Below are 25,701 nucleotides of genomic sequence, written 5' to 3' on the forward strand. Positions count from 1 at the left end.
AATTTCCATGCACAAAGCTACGGAAGGGAAAGATTGAGACTGAAGGTTTCGACAAGCTGAAACCAATTTCAGACGTCTCTTTTCGGTTAGAGACAAAGTCATGAACACTGAATCTATTTGGAAACCCAAAAAGGTTACCCTTGTCTGAGGAATCAAGGAACTCTTTGGTAAATTGATCATCCAACCATGTCTTTGAAGAAACAACACAAGTTGATTCGTGTGAGATTCTGCAGAATGTAAAGACTGAGCAAGTACCAAGATATCGTCCAAATAAGGAAATACCGCAATACCCTGCTCCCTGATTACAGAAAAAAGGGCACCGAGAACCTTCGAAAAGATCCTTGGAGCTGTTGCTAGGCCAAAAGGAAGAGCAACAAACTGGTAATGCTTGTCTAGAAAAGAGAATCTCAGGAACTGATAATCGTCCGGATGAATTGGAATATGAAGATATGCATCCTGTAAGTCTATTGTGGACATATAATGCCCTTGCTGAACAAAAGGCAGAATAGTCCTTATAGTCACCATCTTGAATGTTGGTATCCTTACATAACGATTCAATATGTTTAGATCCAGAACTGGTCTGAAAGAATTCTCTTTCTTTGGAACAATGAACAGATTTGAATAAAACCCCAGGCCCTGTTCCAGAACTGGAACTAGCACAATTACCCCAGCTGACTCCAGATCTAAAACACATTTCAGAAACGCTTGAGCCTTTACTGGATTTACTGGAATGCGTGAAAGAAAGAATCTTCTCACAGGCGGTCTTACCTTGAAACCTATTCTGTACCCTTGTGAAACAATGTTCTGAATACAAAGACTTTGAATCGAATTGATCCAAACATCTTTGAAAAATCGTAACTTGCCCCCTATCAGCTGTGCTGGAATGAGGGTCGCACCTTCATGCGGATTTGGGAGCTGGTTTTGACTTTATAAAAGGCTTGGATTTATTCCAGACTGGAGAAGGTTTCCAAACGGAAACTGTTCCTTTAGAGGAAGGGTCAGGCTTTTGTTCCTTATTCTGACAAAAGGAACGAAAACGATTAGCAGCCCTATATTTGCCTTTAGATTTTTTATCCTGAGGTAAAAAGGCTCCCTTCCCCCCAGTAACAGTTGAAATTATTGAGTCTAACTGAGAACCAAATAATTTATTACCTTGGAAAGAAAGAGAAAGCAAAGTTGACTTAGAAGTCATATCTGCATTCCAAGACTTAAGCCATAAAGCTCTTCTGGCTAAAATAGCTAAATACATATACCTGACATCAATTCTAATGATATTGAAAATGGCATCACAAATAAAGTTATTAGCATGTTGAAGGAGTTTAACAATGCTATAAGCATTATGGTCTGACACTTGTTGCGCTAAAGCCTCCAACCAGAAAGTTGAAGCTGCAGCAACATCAGCCAAAGAAATAGAAGGTCTAAGAAGATTAACTGAACATAAATAAGCTTTCCTTAGAAAGGATTCAAGCTTCCTATCTAAAGGATCTTTAAACGAAGTACTATCTGCCGTAGGAATAGTAGTACGTTTAGCAAGAGTAGAGATAGCCCCATCAACTTTGGGGATTTTCTCCCAAAACTCTAATCTATCAGATGGCAAAGGGTACAATTTCTTAAACCTTGGAGAAGGAGTAAATGAAGTACTCAGACTATTCCATTCCCTAGAAATTAGCATCAGGAACTGGAAAAACTTCTGGAATAACTACATGAGGTTTAAAAACTGAATTTAAACGCTTATTAGTTTTAATATCAAGAGGACTAGACTCCTCCATATCTAATGTAATCAACACTTCTTTAAGTAAAGAACGAATAAACTCCATCTTAAACAAATATGAAGATTTATCAGTGTCAATATCTGAGGTAGAGTCTTCTGAACCAGATAGATCCTCATCAGAAATAGATAAGTCAGAATGATGGCGGTCATTTAAAAATTCATCTGAAATATGTGAAGTTTTAAAAGACCTCTTACGTTTACTAGAAGGAGGAACAACAGACAGAGCCTTCCGAATAGAATTAGAAACAAATTCTTTAACATTAACAGGAACATCCTGAACATTAGATGTTGAAGGAACAACAACAGGTAATGGATTATTACTATTGGAAATGCTATCTGCGTTTGATAGCTTATCATGACAACTAACACAAACTACAGCCGGAGGAACAGTTACCAAAATCTTGCAATATGTAAAAGAAAAAACAACATATAAAGCAAAATTATCAAATTACTTAAATGGCAGTTTCAGGAATGGGAAAAAATGCAAAATGAAATAAGCCTCTAGAAAACCAGAAGCAACTAAAATGTGAGACTGAAATAAACTGGCGCCAAGTATGACGCCCACATTTTTGGCGCCAAGTATAACGCCCACATATTTTGGCGCCAGAATGATGCCCACCTTTTTTGGCGCCAAAAAAACGTCCGCAATACACAAACGTCAAAAAATGAGGCAATTACATGATGAAATTTTTGCGCCAAAAAAGTCTCGCGGCAAAAATTACGCAATAAATAGAAGCATTTTCTGCACCCACGAGCCTAACAGCCCGCAATTTTTGAAAAAAAGTCAATTGAAAATTTTAAGGTAAGAAAAATAAAAATTTATATGCATTTTCCCAAAAAAATGAAACTGACAGTCTGAATGAAGGAATACTGATTATCCTGAATCATGGCAAATATAAGTTTAAACACATATATTTAGAACTTTACATATAAAGTGCCCAACCATAGCTTTGAGTGTCATAAATAGAAATAAGACTTACTTACCCTAAGACACTCATCTACACATAGTAGATAGCCAAACCAGTACTGAAACGAGAATCAGTAGAGGTAATGGTATATAAGAGTATATTGTCGATCTGAAAAGGGAGGTAGGAGAAGAAATCACTACGACCGATAACAGAGAACCTATGAAAAGACCATGGATTTCAAATAGGCAATACTCTCTTCACATCCCTCTGACATTCACTGCACTCTGAGAGGAAAACCGGGCTTCAGCCTGCTGCAAAGCGCATATCAACGTAGAATCTAGCACAAACTTACTTCACCACCTCCATGGGAGGCAAAGTTTGTAAAACTGAATTGTGGGTGTGGTTCGGGGTGTATTTATAGGCATTTTGAGGTTTGGGAAACTTTGCCCCTCCTGGTAGGAATGTATATCCCATACGTCACTAGCTCATGGACTCTTGCTAATTACATGAAAGAAATTAATAGAGTTACTGTGTCTTTAAATGTCAAGAGAAATTTCTTAATTCAGCTTTACATATATACCATTAAAATTGGATATGGTAAATAACATGATGAAGGGTCTCCAGGACCGTTTGAACTCCCAAAAGATCAGTAAAAAAATTGGATGTTACTGTATCTTTAAGAGCTAAAATAACTGCTTTATTTTTACTGCAAAAAGGTCTGTAGCCAGACATTCAGACAATCCCAAGACCTCCTTTAATAAAAAATTGTATGTTTTATCGTTTTGGGCAATAACTCCTTAACCACTAAGAGAAAACCCCAGAGCGCAGCTCAGCTTTGCTGAGGCGTGTTTGCCAACGGATGGGAAGCACAAATAAGAAGCATCCAGACTCCGTAATGATACTTTACACATGGAAAGTGAAGCCTCTCTGCTGCGTAACAAAAACGCAGCAGAGAAGACCCACCGTCACTGTCCGATATATCAGGCTGAAGGCTATGAGAAAGAAGCGCGCAATGTCGCGCAGCATAGCTCTGCCCATCGTGGGCGTGACAAAGCAAACTTTCTGGGCGGCAAAGCACTGATCAGAAAGAGACCGTCGGGAGAAAGAACCGCATGGCGAACATAAGTATATGCAATAATCAAACCTAACAGTCGGCTAGACAATTGTAAAAAGAGCCGTTGGGAGTATAAGATAACAATGCTAGATGCGCAACAGAGATAAACCTCCCGGTCGGCTATTAATACAAAATAAGCCGTTGGGAGAAGGAGACTGTCAAACATAAACAGGCTAGCTGTGCATCCAAACTAAACCTCCCGATCAGCTGCGGAGTTAAAATTAAGCTGTAGGAAGTTGCTATCATGTCGCACTAAACATAAACCTAAGAGCCACGTCTCCACATCCCCAGTGCCTGCAGACACTGCCCTTTGACTTACCCTTCTTAGGGAAAATGTAATTTTGTGTCCATCATTGTATATAGTAAAGTGCCAAATATTTCTGTGTTTGTCCCACAAAATACAAGTTAGCACTTACCTTAGATGTCTGCCCGGCAGTAAGGCAGCCCACCCGGCTTGCGAGGTCCTCTCCCTCACATTGGCCTGTGGAACAAAAAAGGTACTGAGTATTTTCCCCTCAGACTTTTACAAACAGGGCAGCATAAATATATGGGAGACGCAGTGAGAATTATGTCCCACAAGTTCCCATTGCTCTAAAGCCACCAAAAGCTCTACTGTAGAGACTTATATGGACTACGGCTACACCCTAGAACAAAGCAGCACACTCTGGCACTGCTTTAAAAATAATAAACTCATGATTGAAGAATCTAATCCAACACCTCACTTTACCTCTTCCTATTACTAACGTAGGCAAAGAGAATGACTGGAGTGGGAGGGAAGGGAGGAGCTATTTATCAGCTCTGCTGTGGTGCTCTTTGCCTCCTCCTGCTGACCAGGAGGTGAATATCCCATTAGTAATTTAGATGATCCGTGGACTCATCGTGTCATAAAAAAGAAAATATTTTTTGTTTTTGCATATGAACTGTTTTCACTTCTAACTTTTGTGGATAACTCACTTGGTTTATTTTTGCTGGCTATGATGAACCTAACTTTAGATGTAATTTTAATTCTTTTATGTTTCCTCAGGTAATTTCTTTAGTTAGTCCACACAGTTAAATGAGGCAAACACATTTGCATTTATAGTAATTTTAAATTATAAATAGAAAAATAAAGATTAAAAAGTTTAAGGATTTGAAAATGCAGAAGATAAACAAATTAATGTGTGTAGGCCAGTGGTTTCAATGTGATGTTGTCTTCACTTTAGGTTTACTATTGTTTTTTATTTTTTTTCCTCTCTCTTTTTCTCACAAAGAGGGGAATGACAAGAGATAATTTCTAATGACATTTTTTATCAAAACTTTCTTTTTCTCATTTTCCAGTTTGACATTTTATCTGCATTTTTTTTTATTATTTTTTTTCCCTATAGCTTGTTTTAGATTTTTTTTTGCTTGTATATATATATATATATATATAATTTTTTCTACAATGCAAATGTTTCTATAATTTATATATATATATATATATATTTTTTGTTAAAACAGAAACATGTTTTTAAGAAAGAAAAGACCTAATGTTTATCACTAGTGATGTAGCGAATAGTTCGCCGGTGAATAGTTCCCGGCGAACATAGCATGTTCAGTTCGCCGCGGAGGGCGAACATATGCGATGTTCGGTCCGCCCCCTATTCGTCATCATTGAGTAAACTTTGTCCCTGAACCTCACAGTCAGCAGACACATTCCAGCCAATCAGCAGCAGACCCCCCCTCCCAGACCCTCCCACCTCCTGGACAGCATTCATTATAGATTCATTTGGAAGCTGCATTCTTAGTGAGAGGAGGGACAGTGTAGCTGCTGCTGATTTAATAGGGAAATCGATAGCTAGGCTAGTGTATTCAGTGTCCACTACAGTCCTGAAGGACTCATCTGATCTCTGCTGTAAGGACAGCACCCCAAAAAGCCTTTTTTAGGGCTAGAACATCAGTCTGCTTTTTTTTTTTTTTTTTTTCCTGTGTAAATTCTAATTGCAGTTGCCTGCCTGCCTGCCAGCGTGCGTCAGGCTCACACCGTATACTGTGCCCACTTGCCCAGTGCCACCACTCATATCTGGTGTCACAATAGATAGCATTTAAAAAAAAACTACTTTTTTGACTGTAATATAATAGCAGTCAGTTTCCTTCACACGTGTGCATTTCAGTGCCTGCCAGGGCACAGTGTCACCCCAGTGCAACTCATATCTGGTGTAACAGTAGTGTACATTTAAAAAAAAATAATACAATTTTGAATGTAATAGATTGAATAGCAGTTAGTTGTCTGCAAGCGTGTGTGTCAGGCCTACAGCATCTACTCTGCCAACTTCTGCCAGTGCACAGTGCCACTCATATCTGTTGTCACAGTAGCTTGCACGCATAGTACCACTAATTGGAAAAAAAATGACAGGCAGAGGCAGGCAACCACGTAGGGGCCGCCGTGGTCGTGGTGCTGCGATTCCCTTTGGCCCTAGAATAATGCTCAGTGTTCAGAGGCCACGTACCCCGAACTCAAACAGTTCTGAGGACATAGTTGACTGGCTAACACAGGGCACCCAATCTTCTACAGCTTCCGCTCGGAACCTTGACGCACCATCCTCCTCCAGCTTAGCTTCGGGCACCTCTCAAGTTACCACTCGCCTGCCTGCCGCCACCACCAACACTAGCACCACAGCCGCTTCACTTGATCTGTCAGAGGAGTTATTTACACATCAGTTGGAAGAAATGAGTGATAGTGATGCGCAACCATTATTGCCAGAGGATGTAGATAACAGGGATATGTCTCAGTCAGGCAGCATTACAGACATGGACGTACGGTGTGATGATGATGATGTTCTACCCGCTGCTGCTTCCTTTGCTGAGTTGTCAGATACAAGTGAAGCGGTTGATGATGACGATGCGTCCGTGGATGTCACGTGGGTGCCCGCTAGAAGAGAAGAAGAAGAGGGGGAAAGTTCAGATGGGGAGACAGAGAGGAGGAGGAGACGAGTTGGAAGCAGGGGGAGGTCGTCGCAAGGAGCTAGTGGCACAGTCAGACAGCATGCATCGGCACCCGGGGTCAGCCAGACAGCACGCCAATCAACACATGCTGTTGCCACCACCAGAATGCCGTCATTGCAGAGCTCAACTTTTGAATTGAAGAAAAAACAACTACATTTCACCACATCTCTCTTACTGCTTCCATGCTTGTCGAGAGTTGCAAGAGAATGACTGGAGGTGGCAGTTAGGGGAGGAGCTATATAGACAGCTCTGCTGTGGGTGATCCTCTTGCAGCTTCCTGGTGGGAATGAGAATATCCCACAAGTAATGGATGATCCGTGGACTGGATACACCTTACAAGAGAAAACATAATTTATGCTTACCTGATAAATTCCTTTCTTCTGTTGTGTGATCAGTCCACGGGTCATCATTACTTCTGGGATATAACTCCTCCCCAACAGGAAATGCAAGAGGATTCACCCAGCAGAGCTGCATATAGCTCCTCCCCTCTACGTCAGTCCCAGTCATTCGACCAAGAATCAACGAGAAAGGAGTAACCAAGGGTGAAGTGGTGACTGAAGTATAATTTAAAAGATATTTACCTGCCTTAAAACAGGGCGGGCCGTGGACTGATCACACAACAGAAGAAAGGAATTTATCAGGTAAGCATAAATTATGTTTTCTTCTGTTATGTGTGATCAGTCCACGGGTCATCATTACTTCTGGGATACCAATACCAAAGCAAAAGTACACGGATGACGGGAGGGATAGGCAGGCTCATTATACAGAAGGAACCACTGCCTGAAGAACCTTTCTCCCAAAAATAGCCTCCGAAGAAGCAAAAGTGTCAAATTTGTAAAATTTGGAAAAAGTATGAAGCGAAGACCAAGTTGCAGCCTTGCAAATCTGTTCAACAGAGGCCTCATTCTTAAAGGCCCAAGTGGAAGCCACAGCTCTAGTGGAGTGAGCTGTAATTCTTTCAGGAGGCTGCTGTCCAGCAGTCTCATAGGCTAAACGTATTATGCTACGAAGCCAAAAGGAGAGAGAGGTAGCAGAAGCTTTTTGACCTCTCCTCTGTCCAGAATAAACGACAAACAGGGAAGAAGTTTGGCGAAAATCTTTAGTTGCCTGCAAGTAGAACTTGAGGGCACGAACTACATCCAGATTGTGTAGAAGACGTTCCTTCTTTGAAGAAGGATTTGGACACAAGGATGGAACAACAATCTCTTGATTGATATTCCTGTTAGTGACTACCTTAGGTAAGAACCCAGGTTTAGTACGCAGAACTACCTTGTCTGAGTGAAAAATCAGATAAGGAGAATCACAATGTAAGGCTGATAACTCAGAGACTCTTCGAGCCGAGGAAATAGCCATTAAAAACAGAACTTTCCAAGATAACAATTTTATATCAATGGAATGAAGGGGTTCAAACGGAACACCCTGTAAAACGTTAAGAACTAAGTTTAAACTCCATGGCGGAGCAACAGCTTTAAACACAGGCTTGATTCTAACTAAAGCCTGACAAAAGGCCTGGACGTCTGGATTTTCTGACAGACGCCTGTGTAACAAGATGGACAGAGCTGAAATCTGTCCCTTTAATGAACTAGCTGATAAACCCTTTTCTAAACCTTCTTGTAGAAAGGACAATATCCTAGCGATCCTAACCTTACTCCAGGAGTAACCTTTGGATTCGCACCAGTATAGGTATTTACGCCATATTTTATGGTAAATCCTTCTGGTAACAGGCTTCCTAGCCTGTATCAGGGTATCAATAACCGACTCAGAAAAACCACGTTTTGATAAAATCAAGCGTTCAATTTCCAAGCAGTCAGCTTCAGAGAAGTTAGATTTTGATGTTTGAATGGACCCTGTATCAGAAGGTCCTGTCTTAGAGGTAGAGACCAAGGCGGACAGGATGACATGTCCACTAGATCTGCATACCAAGTCCTGCGTGGCCATGCAGGCGCTATTAGAATCACTGATGCTCTCTCCTGTTTGATTTTGGCAATCAATCGAGGAAGCAGCGGGAAGGGTGGAAACACATAAGCCATCCCGAAGTTCCAAGGTGCTGTCAAAGCATCTATCAGAACCGCTCCCGGATCCCTGGATCTGGACCCGTAGCGAGGAAGTTTGGCGTTCTGGCGAGACGCCATGAGATCTATCTCTGGTTTGTCCCAACGTCGAAGTATTTGGGCAAAGACCTCCGGATGAAGTTCCCACTCCCCCGGATGAAAAGTCTGGCGACTCAAGAAATCCGCCTCCCAGTTCTCCACTCCCGGGATGTGGATTGCTGACAGGTGGCAAGAGTGAGACTCTGCCCAGCGAATTATCTTTGATACTTCCATCATTGCTAGGGAGCTTCTTGTCCCTCCCTGATGGTTGATGTAAGCTACAGTCGTGATGTTGTCCGACTGAAACCTGATGAACCCCCGAGTTGTTAATTGGGGCCAAGCCAGAAGGGCATTGAGAACTGCTCTCAATTCCAGGATGTTTATTGGAAGGAGACTCTCCTCCTGATTCCATAGTCCCTGAGCCTTCAGAGAATTCCAGACAGCGCCCCAACCTAGTAGGCTGGCGTCTGTTGTTACAATTGTCCAGTCTGGCCTGCTGAATGGCATCCCCCTGGACAGGTGTGGCCGATAAAGCCACCATAGAAGAGAATTTCTGGTCTCTTGATTCAGATTCAGAGTAGGGGACAAATCTGAGTAATCCCCATTCCACTGACTTAGCATGCACAATTGCAGCGGTCTGAGGTGTAGGCGTGCAAAAGGTACTATGTCCATTGCCGCTACCATTAAGCCGATCACCTCCATGCATTGAGCTACTGACGGGTGTTGAATGGAATGAAGGACACGGCATGCATTTTGAAGCTTTGTTAACCTGTCTTCTGTCAGGTAAATCTTCATTTCTACAGAATCTATAAGAGTCCCCAAGAATGGAACCCTTGTGAGAGGAAAAAGAGAACTCTTCTTTTCGTTCACTTTCCATCCATGCGACCTTAGAAATGCCAGAACTAACTCTGTATGAGACTTGGCAGTCTGAAAGCTTGAAGCTTGTATTAGAATGTCGTCTAGGTACGGAGCTACCGAAATCCCTCGCGGTCTTAGTACCGCCAGAAGGGCACCCAGAACCTTTGTGAAGATTCTTGGAGCCGTAGCCAATCCGAATGGGAGAGCTACAAACTGGTAGTGCCTGTCTAAGAAGGCAAACCTTAGATACCGGTGATGATCTTTGTGAATCGGTATGTGAAGGTAAGCATCTTTTAAATCCACTGTGGTCATGTACTGACCCTTTTGGATCATGGGTAAGATTGTCCGAATAGTTTCCATTTTGAACGATGGAACTCTTAGGAATTTGTTTAGAATCTTTAAATCTAAGATTGGCCTGAAAGTTCCCTCTTTTTTGGGAACCACAAACAGGTTTGAGTAGAACCCTTGTCCTTGTTCCGACCGCGGAACCGGATGGATCACTCCCATTAATAACAGATCTTGTACGCAGCGTAGAAACGCTTCTTTCTTTATCTGGTTTGTTGACAATCTTGACAGATGAAATCTCCCTCTTGGGGGAGATAATTTGAAGTCTAGAAGGTATCCCTGAGATATGATCTCTAGCGCCCAGGGATCCTGAACATCTCTTGCCCAGGCCTGGGCGAAGAGAGAAAGTCTGCCCCCCACTAGATCCGGTCCCGGATCGGGGGCTCTCGGTTCATGCTGTCTTTGGGGCAGCAGCAGGTTTCCTGGCCTGCTTGCTCTTGTTCCAGGACTGGTTAGGCTTCCAGCCTTGCCTGTAACGAGCAACAGCTCCCTCCTGTTTTGGTGCAGTGGAGGTTGATGCTGCTCCTGTTTTGAAATTCCGAAAGGGACGAAAATTAGACTGTCTAGCCTTAGCTTTGGCTTTGTCTTGAGGTAGGGCGTGGCCCTTACCTCCTGTAATGTCAGCGATAATTTCTTTCAAACCGGGCCCAAATAAAGACTGCCCCTTGAAAGGTATATTAAGTAATTTGGACTTAGAAGTAACATCAGCTGACCAGGATTTCAGCCACAGCGCCCTACGTGCCTGTATGGCGAATCCTGAGTTCTTAGCCGTAAGTTTGGTTAAATGTACTACGGCCTCCGAAATGAATGAATTAGCTAGTTTAAGGACTCTAAGCCTGTCCGTAATGTCGTCTAGCGTAGATGAACTAAGGTTCTCTTCCAGAGACTCAATCCAAAATGCTGCCGCAGCCGTAATCGGCGCGATACATGCAAGGGGTTGCAATATAAAACCTTGTTGAACAAACATTTTCTTAAGGTAACCCTCTAATTTTTTATCCATTGGATCTGAAAAGGCACAGCTATCCTCCACCGGGATAGTGGTACGCTTAGCTAAAGTAGAAACTGCTCCCTCCACCTTAGGGACCGTTTGCCATAAGTCCCGTGTGGTGGCGTCTATTGGAAACATCTTTCTAAATATTGGAGGGGGTGAGAACGGCACACCGGGTCTATCCCACTCCTTAGTAACAATTTCAGTTAGTCTCTTAGGTATAGGAAAAACGTCAGTACTCGCCGGTACCGCAAAGTATTTATCCAACCTACACAATTTCTCTGGTATTGCAACGGTGTTACAATCATTGAGAGCTGCTAAGACCTCCCCTAGTAATACACGGAGGTTCTCCAATTTAAATTTAAAATTTGAAATATCTGAATCCAATCTGTTTGGATCAGAACCGTCACCAACAGAATGAAGCTCTCCGTCCTCATGCTCTGCAAGCTGTGACGCAGTATCAGACATGGCCCTAGTATTGTCAGCGCACTCTGTTCTCACCCCAGAGTGATCACGCTTGCCTCTTAGTTCTGGTAATTTAGACAAAACTTCAGTCATAACAGTAGCCATATCTTGTAATGTTATCTGTAATGGCCGCCCAGATGTATTAGGCGCCATAATATCACGCACCTCCCGGGCGGGAGATGCAGGTACTGCCGCGTGAGGCGAGTTAGTCGGCATAACTCTCCCCTCGCTGTTTGGTGAAATTTGTTCAAATTGTACAGATTGACTTTTATTTAAGGTAGCATCAATACAGTTAGTACATAAATTTCTATTGGGCTCCACCTTGGCATTGGAACAAATGACACAGATATCTTCCTCTGAGTCAGACATGTTTAACACACTAGCAGTAAACTTGCAACTTGGTTATAATCTTTTTTAGCAAAAACGTACTGTGCCTCAAAGAGGTACTAAACGATTAAATGACAGTTGAAACAATGAACTGAAAAAACAGTTATAGTATCAAACTTTAAAACAACACAACTTTTAGCAAAGGTTTGTTCCCATTAGTAAAATAACAATAATTAAATTTGACATAAAAATTATAGAGCAACGTTTTTATTCACAGTCAATATAAAATTCTCACAGCTCTGCTGAGAGAATCTACCTCCCTCCAAAGAAGTTTGAAGACCCCTGAGATCTGTCAGAGATGAACCGGATCATGCAGGAAATATAAGAGTAACTGACTGGAATTTTTTGATGCGTAGCAAAGAGCGCCAAAAACGGCCCCTCCCTCATACACAGCAGTGAAGAGAAACGAAACTGTCACAATTAAAACCAAACAACTGCCAAGTGGAAAATAATGCCCAAATATTTATTCACTCAGTACCTCAGAAATGTAAACGATTCTACATTCCAGCAAAAACGTTTAACATGATAAATACTTATTAAAAGGATTAGTGACTTTTAACAGAGTAGTTCCGGTGAAATACCATCCCCAGAATACTGAAGTGTATACATACATGTCATTATAACGGTATGGCAGGATTTTCTCATCAATTCCATTCAGAAAATAAAAACTGCTACATACCTCAATGCAGATTCATCTGCCCGCTGTCCCCTGATCTGAAGCTTTTACCTCCCTCAGATGGCCGAGAACAGCAATATGATCTTAACTACTCCGGTTAAAATCATAGTAAATAACTCTGGTAGATTCTTCCTCAAACTCTGCCAGAGAAGTAATAACACGCTCCGGTGCTATTGTAAAATAACAAACTTTTGATTGAAGTCATAAAAACTAAGTATAATCACCATAGTCCTCTCACACATCCTATCTAGTCGTTGGGTGCAAGAGAATGACTGGGACTGACGTAGAGGGGAGGAGCTATATGCAGCTCTGCTGGGTGAATCCTCTTGCATTTCCTGTTGGGGAGGAGTTATATCCCAGAAGTAATGATGACCCGTGGACTGATCACATAACAGAAGAAAAAGGAGTTCTAGGTTGGATTTGCTTTATATTGCTGCTGAATATTTATCTATACTCATCCTACATAAATTGAATTTAAATGACTTTGGTTCAGTAACAAACAAAAAAATGATCTGTCTTATTATGTGATGTGTATGTTCTTGATCTCTGTTATTGTATATTAATTTTTATATTTTGCTATACACATTCTTTATAGCATGCTAAGTGTATGACATCCAAGGCAAGACATAATTTAGATATACACTTTAGATAGAATACGTTTTTCCTCAAAACTGAGCTCTATAACCAGAAATTGCCATACACTACACCGATGAAGCAACAGATCTAAAGAGGACACAAAGACTTAGATCAAAGAGGGGATATGTAATAACTGTAAAATCAAATTTTGCTATAGTAAGGAAAGCTTAACCCTTTTGAATAAACTAGTTTCCAAGAGATAATATCAAGCAACTCAACCCCAAGGCCTGTACAGAAGGATCAAAGGCTACCATCCAATGCAGATAAGACAGGTGAGACCTGCTCTCCTTCCTGAGGACAGAAAATCAAATGTCATAAATCTTTAAAAGGACTCAGATAAGGTCAGTCCTGAGATGGGTCACAAAGATCAGATGGCATTATGAAAACTCATTTCTTGGACAACAGCAACATCTACAGGCAGTTAACTCAACAGAGGAATTGTTATAAAACAGATGATGAATGGATATGATTGGCTGGGACTGTCTTCATGGTGTGGCTGTTTGGCTATAAATATGTTTTGAGAAGCAGCTTGGAAAGAAGAAATAGGAAGGACAAAATAACACCAAAAGTAATAGAGACAGACTTCAGCTTTCTTCGCATGCACCCACCCACAGGCATTAGTCTATAGTGTAGATAGGTTAGAGGAATAGAGCCTTGTATGTTAGACACTTCTCTTATTGTAATTGCCTATTGTTTATTACATTTACCACATTCAAATATTATGTGTAAGTGAAATTTATTACCCTTATAAACATATTTGTCGTTAAAGGAAAAGCCTGACAGGTTAATCCCGGTATTTAGGGGGGCTCTTCACACCACCCAATGTTAAAAAAAAAAAAACTTCTGTCACCTGTATTGCAATAAAATGTTTCATTCTGGTTCTTAATTAAATCCATTATGAATTAAAAAGATAGATTGTATTCATATTCAATTAAACGTTGTCTCACCTGAGCCTCTAACAGATGGCATCCTGTTTTATGATGAACCAGCTGCCCATACAAGTGCACTGGTAAGTACACATGGGGGCGTTGCAATCTGTGTTAAAAGGAAACTTGCTTAAATGGAGTACAAAAACAGTTACAGACTTTTAGTTTAAATCATCTATAAATTGGTGCCCATCTTGACATGTTAAGGTTGTGCAGAGCACTGCTGGTCCAAAGAGGTACTTCTACTCTGTGTTTAACCCCTTTGCGGTAGTGTTAAAATTACCTGAACAAATTAGACAATGTTATGGCCCTTTAAGCACACAGTTAAAGCCAGCATAAACTACTGAGCTGAAAATGGCTGCTAAGCTAACAAGGGACGGCAAATCTACGTAGCCATCAATCACCTCCTTAAAATATATGATTAACCCCTTAAAAGGACCTGAAACACGTCTGTGTAACTAATAGTACAATAATAATTGTTGAATGATTATGTCCCTTAAATTCAAGCCTTTGAGAAGTGGACAAAGCAAAATGAAAACCTGAGGCTAAATCTGATTATTTATACATGTGCTTGTTTAAATGATGATTTAAATGATATAAAACAGCATCTTTAATTTTTGTAATTAAAAAGCACTAAGCAGTGGCTTATACTTATAAATAATTGCAAAAACAGAATTTATGCTTACCTGATAAATTACTTTCTCCAACGGTGTGTCCGGTCCACGGCGTCATCCTTACTTGTGGGATATTCTCTTCCCCAACAGGAAATGGCAAAGAGCGCAGCAAAGCTGGTCACATGATCCCTCCTAGGCTCCGCCTACCCCAGTCATTCGACCGACGTACAGGAGGAATATATGCATAGGAGAAACCATATGATACCGTGGTGACTGTAGTTAGAGAAAATAATTCATCAGACCTGATTAAAAAACCAGGGCGGGCCGTGGACCGGACACACCGTTGGAGAAAGTAATTTATCAGGTAAGCATAAATTCTGTTTTCTCCAACATAGGTGTGTCCGGTCCACGGCGTCATCCTTACTTGTGGGAACCAATACCAAAGCTTTAGGACACGGATGAAGGGAGGGAGCAAATCAGGTCACCTAAATGGAAGGCACCACGGCTTGCAAAACCTTTCTACCAAAAATAGCCTCCGAAGAAGCAAAAGTATCAAATTTGTAAAATTTGGCAAAAGTGTGCAGTGAAGACCAAGTCGCTGCCTTACATATCTGATCAACAGAAGCCTCGTTCTTGAAGGCCCATGTGGAAGCCACAGCCCTAGTGGAATGAGCTGTGATTCTTTCAGGAGGCTGCCGTCCGGCAGTCTCATAAGCCAATCGGATAATGCTTTTAAGCCAAAAGGAAAGAGAGGTAGAAGTTGCTTTTTGACCTCTCCTTTTACCAGAATAAACAACAAACAAAGAAGATGTTTGTCTGAAATCTTTAGTGGCCTCTAAATAGAATTTTAGAGCACGGACTACGTCCAAATTGTGTAACAAACGTTCCTTCTTTGAAACTGGATTCGGAAACAAAGAAGGTACAACTATCTCCTGGTTAATATTTAAACACCAAAAAACTCTTAGCCATCTCCGTGGAGATGTTGCCTGTGCAACGGCAAAGAGAATGACTGGGGTAGGCGGAGCCTAGGAGGGATCATGTGACCAGCTTTGCTGGGCTCTTTGCCATTTCCTGTTGGGGAAGAGAATATCCCACAAGTAAGGATGACGCCGTGGACCGGACACACCTATGTTGGAGAAATGTATTCATAATTTTAAACAGATTTTACCTTTTATTTCTTTAACAACTTCATTTGTGCAGTGTCAATTACTACAATTGGGCTGAGGTCTCTACAGGAAGGGATATCTAGCTTGATATCATAAAACTTTAAGCGTAACATGAGCTGGTTTACTAGTCAGTAAAAGCTAGACACACAGGTTCTGCCCATGCTCAGAATAAGCAGAATGGAACCAAAAGTTCTCAGCATGTTTACTCCAATATCTAGCTGTAGGCAGGGGGCTATACTGAGAATTTATAAGCAATCATTTTGCAAGAAAACAATCTGTTTCTTTTTATGTTTTCTGTGATTTAACTTTTTTTTTTTTTAAAGAAAGGAGCACTGTATCATATCCCTTTAAAGAGATCTTTAAAATTATATTAAACCCAAAACGGTTCTATAAACCAAAAGAAAGAATAACAATCAAACAAGTTAATATATTTTTACTCGAAAAACAAATTTAAAATAGCAAGAAATATATTCTTAAGAATCAATTGCTCACTGGCTGATGGGGGAACAAAGCACAATTTATGATAAAGCAATGTTTGGGAAATTAAGTTACCTTTGGTTGCTACGTCTTACATAGTTGTCACCGTCAACAGGTTTTCGGTAAGTTGTTAGAGCTTCATTAAGTTGTTCTTCCATTAAATCAACATACTTTAAATTATATTCCTAAATTAAATAAAATAGAAAATCCATAAACTGCATTTATTGAAGATTATCTGTATATATCTTCCAAATAGAAAGTGTTGGTAGTGTATTAGGCACTTTCTCTCCCACAAAAATAAATTGTAATTATCAAAGTGTATATAAAGTCTATAAATACATTAAAAACATAACGGCATAAAGCAGAGTTAGTTAAAATCATAGAAAATAAGTAATGAGTGAATATTCGCACAATAATAGCATGTAATGCTCCAACTGAGGTAAACCACTCATTAAGACCAATTACCTTTTGCCATTTTTCTAGTTGTTTGGTTACATAACCACGTTCATTTAAATAAGAAAACCCCTTTGGAATCGACAGAAACCTGTAAAAAAAAAAGAAGTAAAAAAATTAAGAAATGTCATAATAGCTAGGAAGAATATAAGTAAATATATATACATCGCCAATTGCGCACGCATCCTCAAAGGAATGTTGGCTCCACACGCAGCCAAAAGAATCGCTGCATCTAGGTGGATTCCCGGTGGATTCTTTCAACACCCTGCCATTTTCGGAATTTACCTGGATGCAGCGTAGGCAAACCCGAAGCCTTAAAAAAAAAACCAAAAAAAAAACCATGCAAACGCTCGCACAAAATAAATAAAAAAAAAAACACAACCACCCGCAAGAAATAAATAAAAAGAAAATTTATGCTTACCTGATAAATGTATTTCTTTCCGGATATGGCGAGTCCAAGGCTTCATCAATTACTGTTGGGAATATGACTCCTGGCCAGCAGGAGGCGGCAAAGTGTACCACAGTCAAACTGTTAAGTATCACTTCCCTTCCCACAATCCCCAGTCATTCAAGCGAAGGGAAATGGAGAAAAAAGGAGTAACACAAGGTGTAGAGGTGCCTGAGGTTTAGTAAAAAACAACAGTCTTAAAATAAAAGGCGGGACCGTGGACTCACCATATCCGGAAAGAAATACATTTATCAGGTAAGGATACATTTTCTTTTCTTTCCTAAGATATGGTGAGTCCACAGCTTCATCAATTACTGTTGGGAACCAAAACCCAAGCTAGAGGACAAAGATAATTAGGGAAGGACAAGACAGGCAGACAGAAGGCACCACAGCTTGAAAAACCCTTCTCCCACAAAAAAAAACTCAGCCAAAGCAAAAGTATCAAATTTACAAAATTTGGAAAAAGTAAGGAAGACTAATTTGCAGCCTTGCAAATCTGCTCCACAGAAGCTTCATTTTTGAAAGCCCCAAGAAGAAGAGACAGCCCTTGTGTAATGAGCCATAACTCTCTCAAGTGACTGCAGCCCCAGAGTCTGAAAAATAAATGAATTCAACTCCTCAACCAGAGAAAAGAGAAGTAGCAGTAGCTTTCTGTTACAGAGAAAACAAACAAAAACAGAAGAAAAAATATTAAGCACGCACAACATCTAAATTGTGCACAACGTTCCTCAAGAGATAAAAATGAGGACACAAAGAGGGAACAACAAATTCCCAAGCAATATTTCCACTTAGGATAAATAACCGCCTTATCCAAAATAAGATAAAGCAAAACACACTATAAGTCGAGAGTACCTAAACTCTCCGAGCAGAAGATATAGCAAAAAAAAATAAAAAATTCCAGATAAAAAATTCAAATCTATGGAATGCTAAGGCCCAAGCTGAGCCTGCTGCAAAACCTTAAAACAGGGTTAATGCTCCAAGAGGAGCAACAGACTTAAAGGGACATTCCAGTCAAAATTTAATGCACATAGATTAATTACATCTTTGAAAAACATAATTTATGTAAGAACTTACCTGATAAATTCATTTCTTTCAAATTAGCAAGAGTCCATGAGCTAGTGACGTATGGGATATACATTCCTACCAGGAGGGGCAAAGTTTCCCAAACCTCAAAATGCCTATAAATACACCCCTCACCACACCCACAAATCAGTTTAACGAATAGCCAAGAAGTGGGGTGATAAAAAAGTGTGAAAGCATAAAAAATAAGGAATTGGAATAATTGTGCTTTATACAAAAAAATCATACCACCACAAAAAAGGGCGGGTCTCATGGACTCTTGCTAATATGAAAGAAATGAATTTATCAGGTAAGTTCTTACATAAATTATGTTTTCTTTCATGTAATTAGCAAGAGTCCATGAGCTAGTGACGTATGGGATAATGACTACCCAAGATGTGGATCTTTCCACGCAAGAGTCACTAGAGAGGGAGGGATAAAATAAAGACAGCCAATTCCGCTGAAAAATAATCCACACCCAAAATAAAGTTTAATATGAAAAATATAAGCAGAAGATTCAAACTGAAACAGCTGCCTGAAGTACTTTTCTACCAAAAACTGCTTCAGAAGAAGAAAACACATCAAAATGGTAGAATTTAGTAAAAGTATGCAAAAAAGACCAAGTTGCTGCTTTGCAAATCTGATCAACCGAAGCTTCATTCCTAAACGCCCAGGAAGTAGAAACTGACCTAGTAGAATGAGCTGTAATCTCTTGAGGCGGAGTTTTACCCGACTCGACATAAGAATGATGAATTAAAGATTTCAACTAAGATGCCAAAGAAATGGCAGAAGCTTTCTGGCCTTTTCTAGAACCGGAAAAGATGACAAATAGATTAGAAGTCTTTCGGAAAGACTTAGTAGCTTCAACATAATATTTCAAAGCTCTAACAACATCCAAAGAATGCAATGATTTCTCCTTAGAATTCTTAGGATTAGGACATAATGAAGGAACCACAATTTCTCTACTAATGTTGTTGGAATTCACAACCTCACAGGATGATACTTCCAAGGAAGTGATAATGCATCCACTGCCTCTGCCTGAGGATCCCGGGATCTGGACAGATACCTGGGAAGTTTCTTGTTTAGATGAGAAGCCATCAGATCTATTTCTGGAAGTTCCCACATTTGAACAATCTGAAGAAATACCTCTGGGTGAAGAGACCATTCGCCCGGAAGCAACGTTTGGCGACTGAGATAATCCGCTTCCCAATTGTCTATACCTGGGATATGAACCGCAGAGATTAGACAGGAGCTGGATTCCGCCCAAACCAGAATTCGAGATACTTCCTTCATAGCCAGAGGACTGTGAGTCCCTCCTTGATGATTGATGTATGCCACAGTTGTGACATTGTCTGTCTGAAAACAAATGAACGACTCTCTCTTCAGAAGAGGCCAGGACTGAAGAGCTCTGAAAATTGCACGGAGTTCCAAAATATTGATCGGTAATCTTACCTCCTGAGATTCCCAAACCCCTTGTGCCGTCAGAGACCCCCACACAGCTCCCCAACCTGTAAGACTTGCATCTGTTGAAATTACAGTCCAGGTCGGAAGAACAAAAGAAGCCCCCTGAACTAAACGATGGTGATCTGTCCACCACGTCAGAGAGTGTCGTACAATCGGTTTTAAAGATATTAATTGAGATATCTTTGTGTAATCCCTGCACCATTGGTTCAGCATACAGAGCTGAAGAGGTCGCATGTGAAAACGAGCAAAGGGGATCGCGTCCGATGCAGCAGTCATAAGACCTAGAATTTCCATGCATAAGGCTACCGAAGGGAATGATTGTGACTGAAGGTTTCGACAAGCTGAAATCAATTTTAGACGTCTCTTGTCTGTCAAAGACAGAGTCATGGACACTGAATCTATCTGGAAACCCAAAAAGGTTACCCTTGTCTGAGGAATCAATGAACTTTTTAGTGAATTGATCCTCCAACCATGATCTTGAAGAAACAACACAAGTCGATTCGTATGAGATTCTGCTAAATGTGAAGACTGAGCAAGTACCAAGATATCGTCCAAATAAGGAAATACCACAATACCCTGTTCTCTGATTACAGACAGAAGGGCACCGAGAACCTTTGTAAAAATTCTTGGAGCTGTTGCTAGGCCAAACGGCAGAGCCACAAACTGGTAATGCTTGTCCAGGAAAGAAAATCTCAGAAACTGATAGTGAGCTGGATGAATCGGAATATGCAGATATGCATCCTGTAAATCTATTGTAGACATATAATGCCCTTGCTGAACAAAAGGCAGGATAGTCCTTATAGTTACCATTTTGAATGTTGGTATCCTTACATAACGATTCAATATTTTTAGATCCAGAACTGGTCTGAAGGAATTCTCCTTCTTTGGTACAATGAAGAGATTCGAATAAAACCCCAGCCCCTGTTCCAGAACTGGAACTGGCATAATTACTCCAGCCAACTCTAGATCTGAAACACATTTCAGAAATGCTTGAGCTTTCGCTGGGTTTACTGGGACACGGGAAAGAAAAAATCTCTTTGCAGGTCGTCTTATCTTGAAACCAATTCTGTACCCTTCGGAAACAATGTTCTGAATCCAAAGATTGTGAACAGAATTGATCCAAATTTCTTTGAAAAAACGTAATCTGCCCCCTACCAGCTGAGCTGGAATGAGGGCCGCACCTTCATGTGGACTTAGAAGCTGGCTTTGTTTTTCTAGAAGGCTTGGATTTATTCCAGACTGGAGATGGTTTCCAAACTGAAACTGCTCCTGAGGATGAAGGATCAGGCTTTTGTTCTTTGTTGAAACGAAAGGAACGAAAACGATTATTAGCCCTGTTTTTACCCTTAGATTTTTTATCCTGTGGTAAAAAAGTTCCTTTCCCACCAGTAACAGTTGAGATAATAGAATCCAACTGAGAACCAAATAATTTATTACCCTGGAAAGAAAGGGAAAGTAGAGTCGATTTAGAAGACATATCAGCATTCCAAGTTTTAAGCCATAAAGCTCTTCTAGCTAAAATAGCTAGAGACATAAACCTGACATCAACTCTGATAATATCAAAAATGGCATCACAGATAAAATTATTAGCATGTTGAAGAAGAATAATAATGTTATGAGAATCATGCCAAAACTCTAATCTGTCGGACGGCACAGGATATAATTGCTTAAAACGTTTAGAAGGAGTAAATGAATTACCCAAATTATTCCATTCCTTGGAAATTACTTCAGAAATAGCACCAGGAACAGGAAATTTCTGGAATAACTACAGGAGATTTAAAGACCTTGTCTAAACGTTTAGATTTAGTATCAAGAGGACCAGAATCCTCAATTTCTAAAGCAATTAGGACTTCTTTAAGTAAAGAACGAATAAATTCAATTTTAAATAAATATGAAGATTTATCAGCATCAACCTCTGAGGCAGAATCCTCTGAACCAGAAGAATCATTAGAATCAGAATGATGATGTTCATTTAAAAATTCATCTGGATAAAGAGAAGTTTTAAAAGACTTTTTATGTTTACTAGAAGGAGGAATAACAGACATAGCCTTCTTAATGGATTCAGAAACAAAATCTCTTATGTTATCAGGAACATTCTGAACATTAGATGTTGATGGAACTGCAACAGGTAATGGTACTTTACTAAAGGAAATATTTTCTGCATTAACAAGTTTGTCATGACATTTAATACAAACAACAGCTGGAGGAACAGCTACCAAAAGTTTACAGCAGATACTTAGCTTTGGTAGTTCCAGCACCAGGCAGCGATTTTCCTGAAGTATCTTCTGACTCAGAAGCAACGTGAGACATCTTGCAATATGTAAGAGAAAAAACAAAATATAAAGCAAAATTGATCAAATTCCTTAAATGACAGTTTCAGGAATGGGAAAAAATGCCAAAGAACAAGCTTCTAGCAACCAGAAGCAATGAAAAATGAGACTTAAATAATGTGGAGACAAAAGCGACGCCCATATTTTTTGGCGCCTAAATGCTTTTGGCGCCAAAAATGACGCCACATCCGGAACGCCGACATCTTTGGCGCAAAAGAACGTCAAAAAAATGACGCAACTTCCGGCGACACGTACAACGCTGGAAACAGAAAAGATTTTTTGCGCCAAAAAAGTCAGCGCCAAGAATGACGCAATAAAATGAAGCATTTTCAGCCCCCGCGAGCCTAACAGCCCACAGGGAAAAAGTCAAATTTTTTAAGGTAAGAAAAAATGATTGATTCAAATGCATTTATCCCAAATATGAAACTGACTGTCTGAAAAAAAGGAAAGTTGAACATTCTGAGTCAAGGCAAATAAATGTTTGAATACATATATTTAGAACTTTATAAAAAAGTGCCCAACCATAGCTTTAGAGTGTCACAGAAAATAAGACTTACTTACCCCAGGACACTCATCTACATGTTTGTAGAAAGCCAAACCAGTACTGAAACGAAAATCAGCAGAGGTAATGGTATATATATATAAGAGTATATCGTCGATCTGAAAAGGGAGGTAAGAGATGAATCTCTACGACCGATAACAGAGAACCTATGAAATAGACCCCGTAGAAGGAGATCATTGAATTCAAATAGGCAATACTCTCCTCACATCCCTCTGACATTCACTGCACGCTGAGAGGAAAACCGGGCTCCAACCTGCTGCGGAGCGCATATCAACGTAGAATCAAGCACAAACTTAATTCACCACCTCCATAGGAGGCAAAGTTTGTAAAACTGATTTGTGGGTGTGGTGAGGGGTGCATTTATAGGCATTTTGAGGTTTGGGAAACTTTGCCCCTCCTGGTAGGAATGTATATCCCATACGTCACTAGCTCATGGACTCTTGCTAATTACATGAAAGAAAGAAACATATTTGCAATATACATGTATTAGCAAAAATGCTTTTAGTAAGTCTTATCACTGTTTTAGTGTTAACATTTTTCTTTGCACGTGCATGTGAAGTATAGCTAGATATTGTCACTGCACCCACATTTTAAATACTGCAGCTGCTCAGATCATCACTGGGGCTTGTATCATGTCAGCAATTAAATTGAATCATTACCAGATGGTACAAGCACCTAAGGCTCTCTGAACAAGTGCTGTGGTTAAAATGCTGGTGCACGGTGCATACATACACATTTAAAACAGTTATAGATTTTATTAGAAGCATTTTTGCTAATACATGTATATTACAAAAAATGCTTCTTTTCAATACTGAAATGCATCCATGTGGTTTCCAATTTTGGCTGGAATATCCCTTTAAACACAGGCCCGATACTAAACAGGGTCTGACATAAAGAGTAATGTATTAGGTTTTTTGATACATTTGGGTTATAATCCTTAAACATAACTATGATACAAATATAATAGTAATAATACAAGAATGGTGATAGGTAATTGCTATTCAGTACCTTTGTGTGTTAAGCTGCATTTGCCTATGTATTTACTCTTACAGATTAAGAGCAAACTCTTTCTAGGTATCTACTATTTGAACTTAGTAACCTCTTTTGTTATTGGTTGCTACCGGCATACTACTTAAACTATTCAATAATTTGCTACAAATTCACCATTATTTATTTTGTATTGTTCACTGTATGCACCATTTTTACATACAATGTTCGGTATCACCTGTTTACAGTAAAATGGTACTATGAAAATCATGTATTTTTAACTATATGTTGTTTGATACCTATTTCCGCTATTTATACTATGTAACCTGTATGTATTCCTTTAACTCTCAGCTCCACCTTTTGAAATTTGTACAATTTGGGAGTACTTTGGCTCCCCTTTGGCCAATGACTGTGTGGAGTTATACTTTTTTTTTGTTTTTTTTGAAAATAATTTTTTATTGACGTTAAAGTAGAGATTAACAAACAAGGATCGCCCTTGAACAAGTGTTACATCGAGGTGGTAAAGACATCAGGTGTACCTTGATACAAATAACAGATCAGGATGAACATATGAGTAAATTTGCATTTCAAGGCTTAATACAATAATAGATAAGAAATAGGGCGAAATAGAATAGAACTTCATTTTATGTTATGTGGTATATGATCTCCATCAAGCAATGGATGGGGCACTTTGTACTATGTAAGACAGTAGAGACAGCTTGTGGAGAGTTGGCAGATGGATTGGCCACTTTTGGGCCAACGTATATAAAGGGGGGAGGGGATAACAGCGGGCAAAAGCCGCTCAATAGAGTGAGGGGGGGGGGGTAGAGGGCGGAGCCAGCCAGCATGTCAGTTTATTGATCGCTGCTGAGTTTCTAAAAGAACGTTGTTTCAACGGTTTCAAAAGTGGACTCTTAACAAAAAAAGAAAAATATCTAAGTGGAGTGGGGATAACCAAATATACAATATTGTGAGCTTTACACTGTATTTTCAGGATCTAGTAACATGTAACTATACAATTTCTTAATATATTAGAATGGTGAGGGGAGAACTTAGAAAGGTTCAACACAAATACTCATACTGAGGGTAGTATCCAATGTTGCAAGGCATAATGAAATGGTATATATATAGAATAAGACAAGCCTTACATTACATTGCATTAGAGGCCACAACAAAACAGTAGTAACTTGCAAGGTAGGTAGATAAGTTGTAAATAACAAAAATGCTTTAACAGATAAGAAGAGCACAAAACCTCTTCTTATTAACCAAACCTCAGGTGTATCAAATAGAAGGCCAGAGACGCAAATAGAAGGCTATAGGAAACCTAAACTAGTGGGGTTAAATTTAAGTTACATAAACCAGGGTGTATTATAGGCATGTCTATGTCCTAAAAAAGCTCCCATGCCACAAGTGTACCCATGTTATCGCTACCCATCTATAGGGGTTTTTATCACACAATGAGTTGTGTGTAAGTGGGAGAGATTGATGTCTCTGTAGACCAGCATTAGTGTATAACTTGAGCCCAATAAAACATGGTCTACCAGAGTTATATGGTGTAAGGGAAACTGATCTGTGGTAATTTTTAACCTCTTCTTGTTGACAAGACCTCAGGTGTGTCAGATATAAAGCCAGAGATGCAAATAATAGGCTATAGGGAACCTAAACTGGTGGGGTTAAATTTAAGTTACATGAGCTAGGGTGCATTATAGGCATGTCTATGTCCTGAAAAATCTCCCATGTCGCACGTGCACTCATGTTATAATAGGTCTCTGCACACTCCCTGTGACGCCACATTGATTGGTATTCGAATAGGAAATTTAACTAAGAATACCTATAGGGTTTTAGATATGTGATATATAATAGAAATATTAATTTAGTAATAAGTATCTAATTCATAGTAAAATATAGCCTGACTTAATACATACAAAGGAGGGACAAAAAAAAAAAAACCTCAACTTACTGCGACAGGGAAAATATAATTTCTATAGAGCCATAGATGAATAAGTGGGGGGT

The 25,701-nt window shown here is 39.8% G+C and overlaps 1 protein-coding gene across 3 annotated transcripts in view; it reads right to left on the reverse strand.

Annotated features, from left to right (window-relative positions):
* The window catches only part of RICTOR (RPTOR independent companion of MTOR complex 2), a 611,164-nt gene that overhangs the window by 151,512 nt on the left and 433,951 nt on the right, over positions 1–25,701 (reverse strand). For all 3 annotated transcript variants that reach the window (XM_053701222.1, XM_053701221.1, XM_053701220.1), the window contains exons 22-24: positions 16,851–16,929; positions 16,461–16,570; positions 14,150–14,237 (exon numbers count right to left, since the gene is read on the reverse strand). In XM_053701222.1, coding sequence (XP_053557197.1) covers positions 14,150–14,237; positions 16,461–16,570; positions 16,851–16,929 — 277 coding nt within the window. The remainder of the gene's footprint in view (positions 1–14,149; positions 14,238–16,460; positions 16,571–16,850; positions 16,930–25,701) is intronic.

This window comes from Bombina bombina, chromosome 2, assembly GCF_027579735.1.
Source record: "Bombina bombina isolate aBomBom1 chromosome 2, aBomBom1.pri, whole genome shotgun sequence".
Taxonomy (NCBI): Eukaryota; Metazoa; Chordata; class Amphibia; order Anura; family Bombinatoridae; genus Bombina; species Bombina bombina.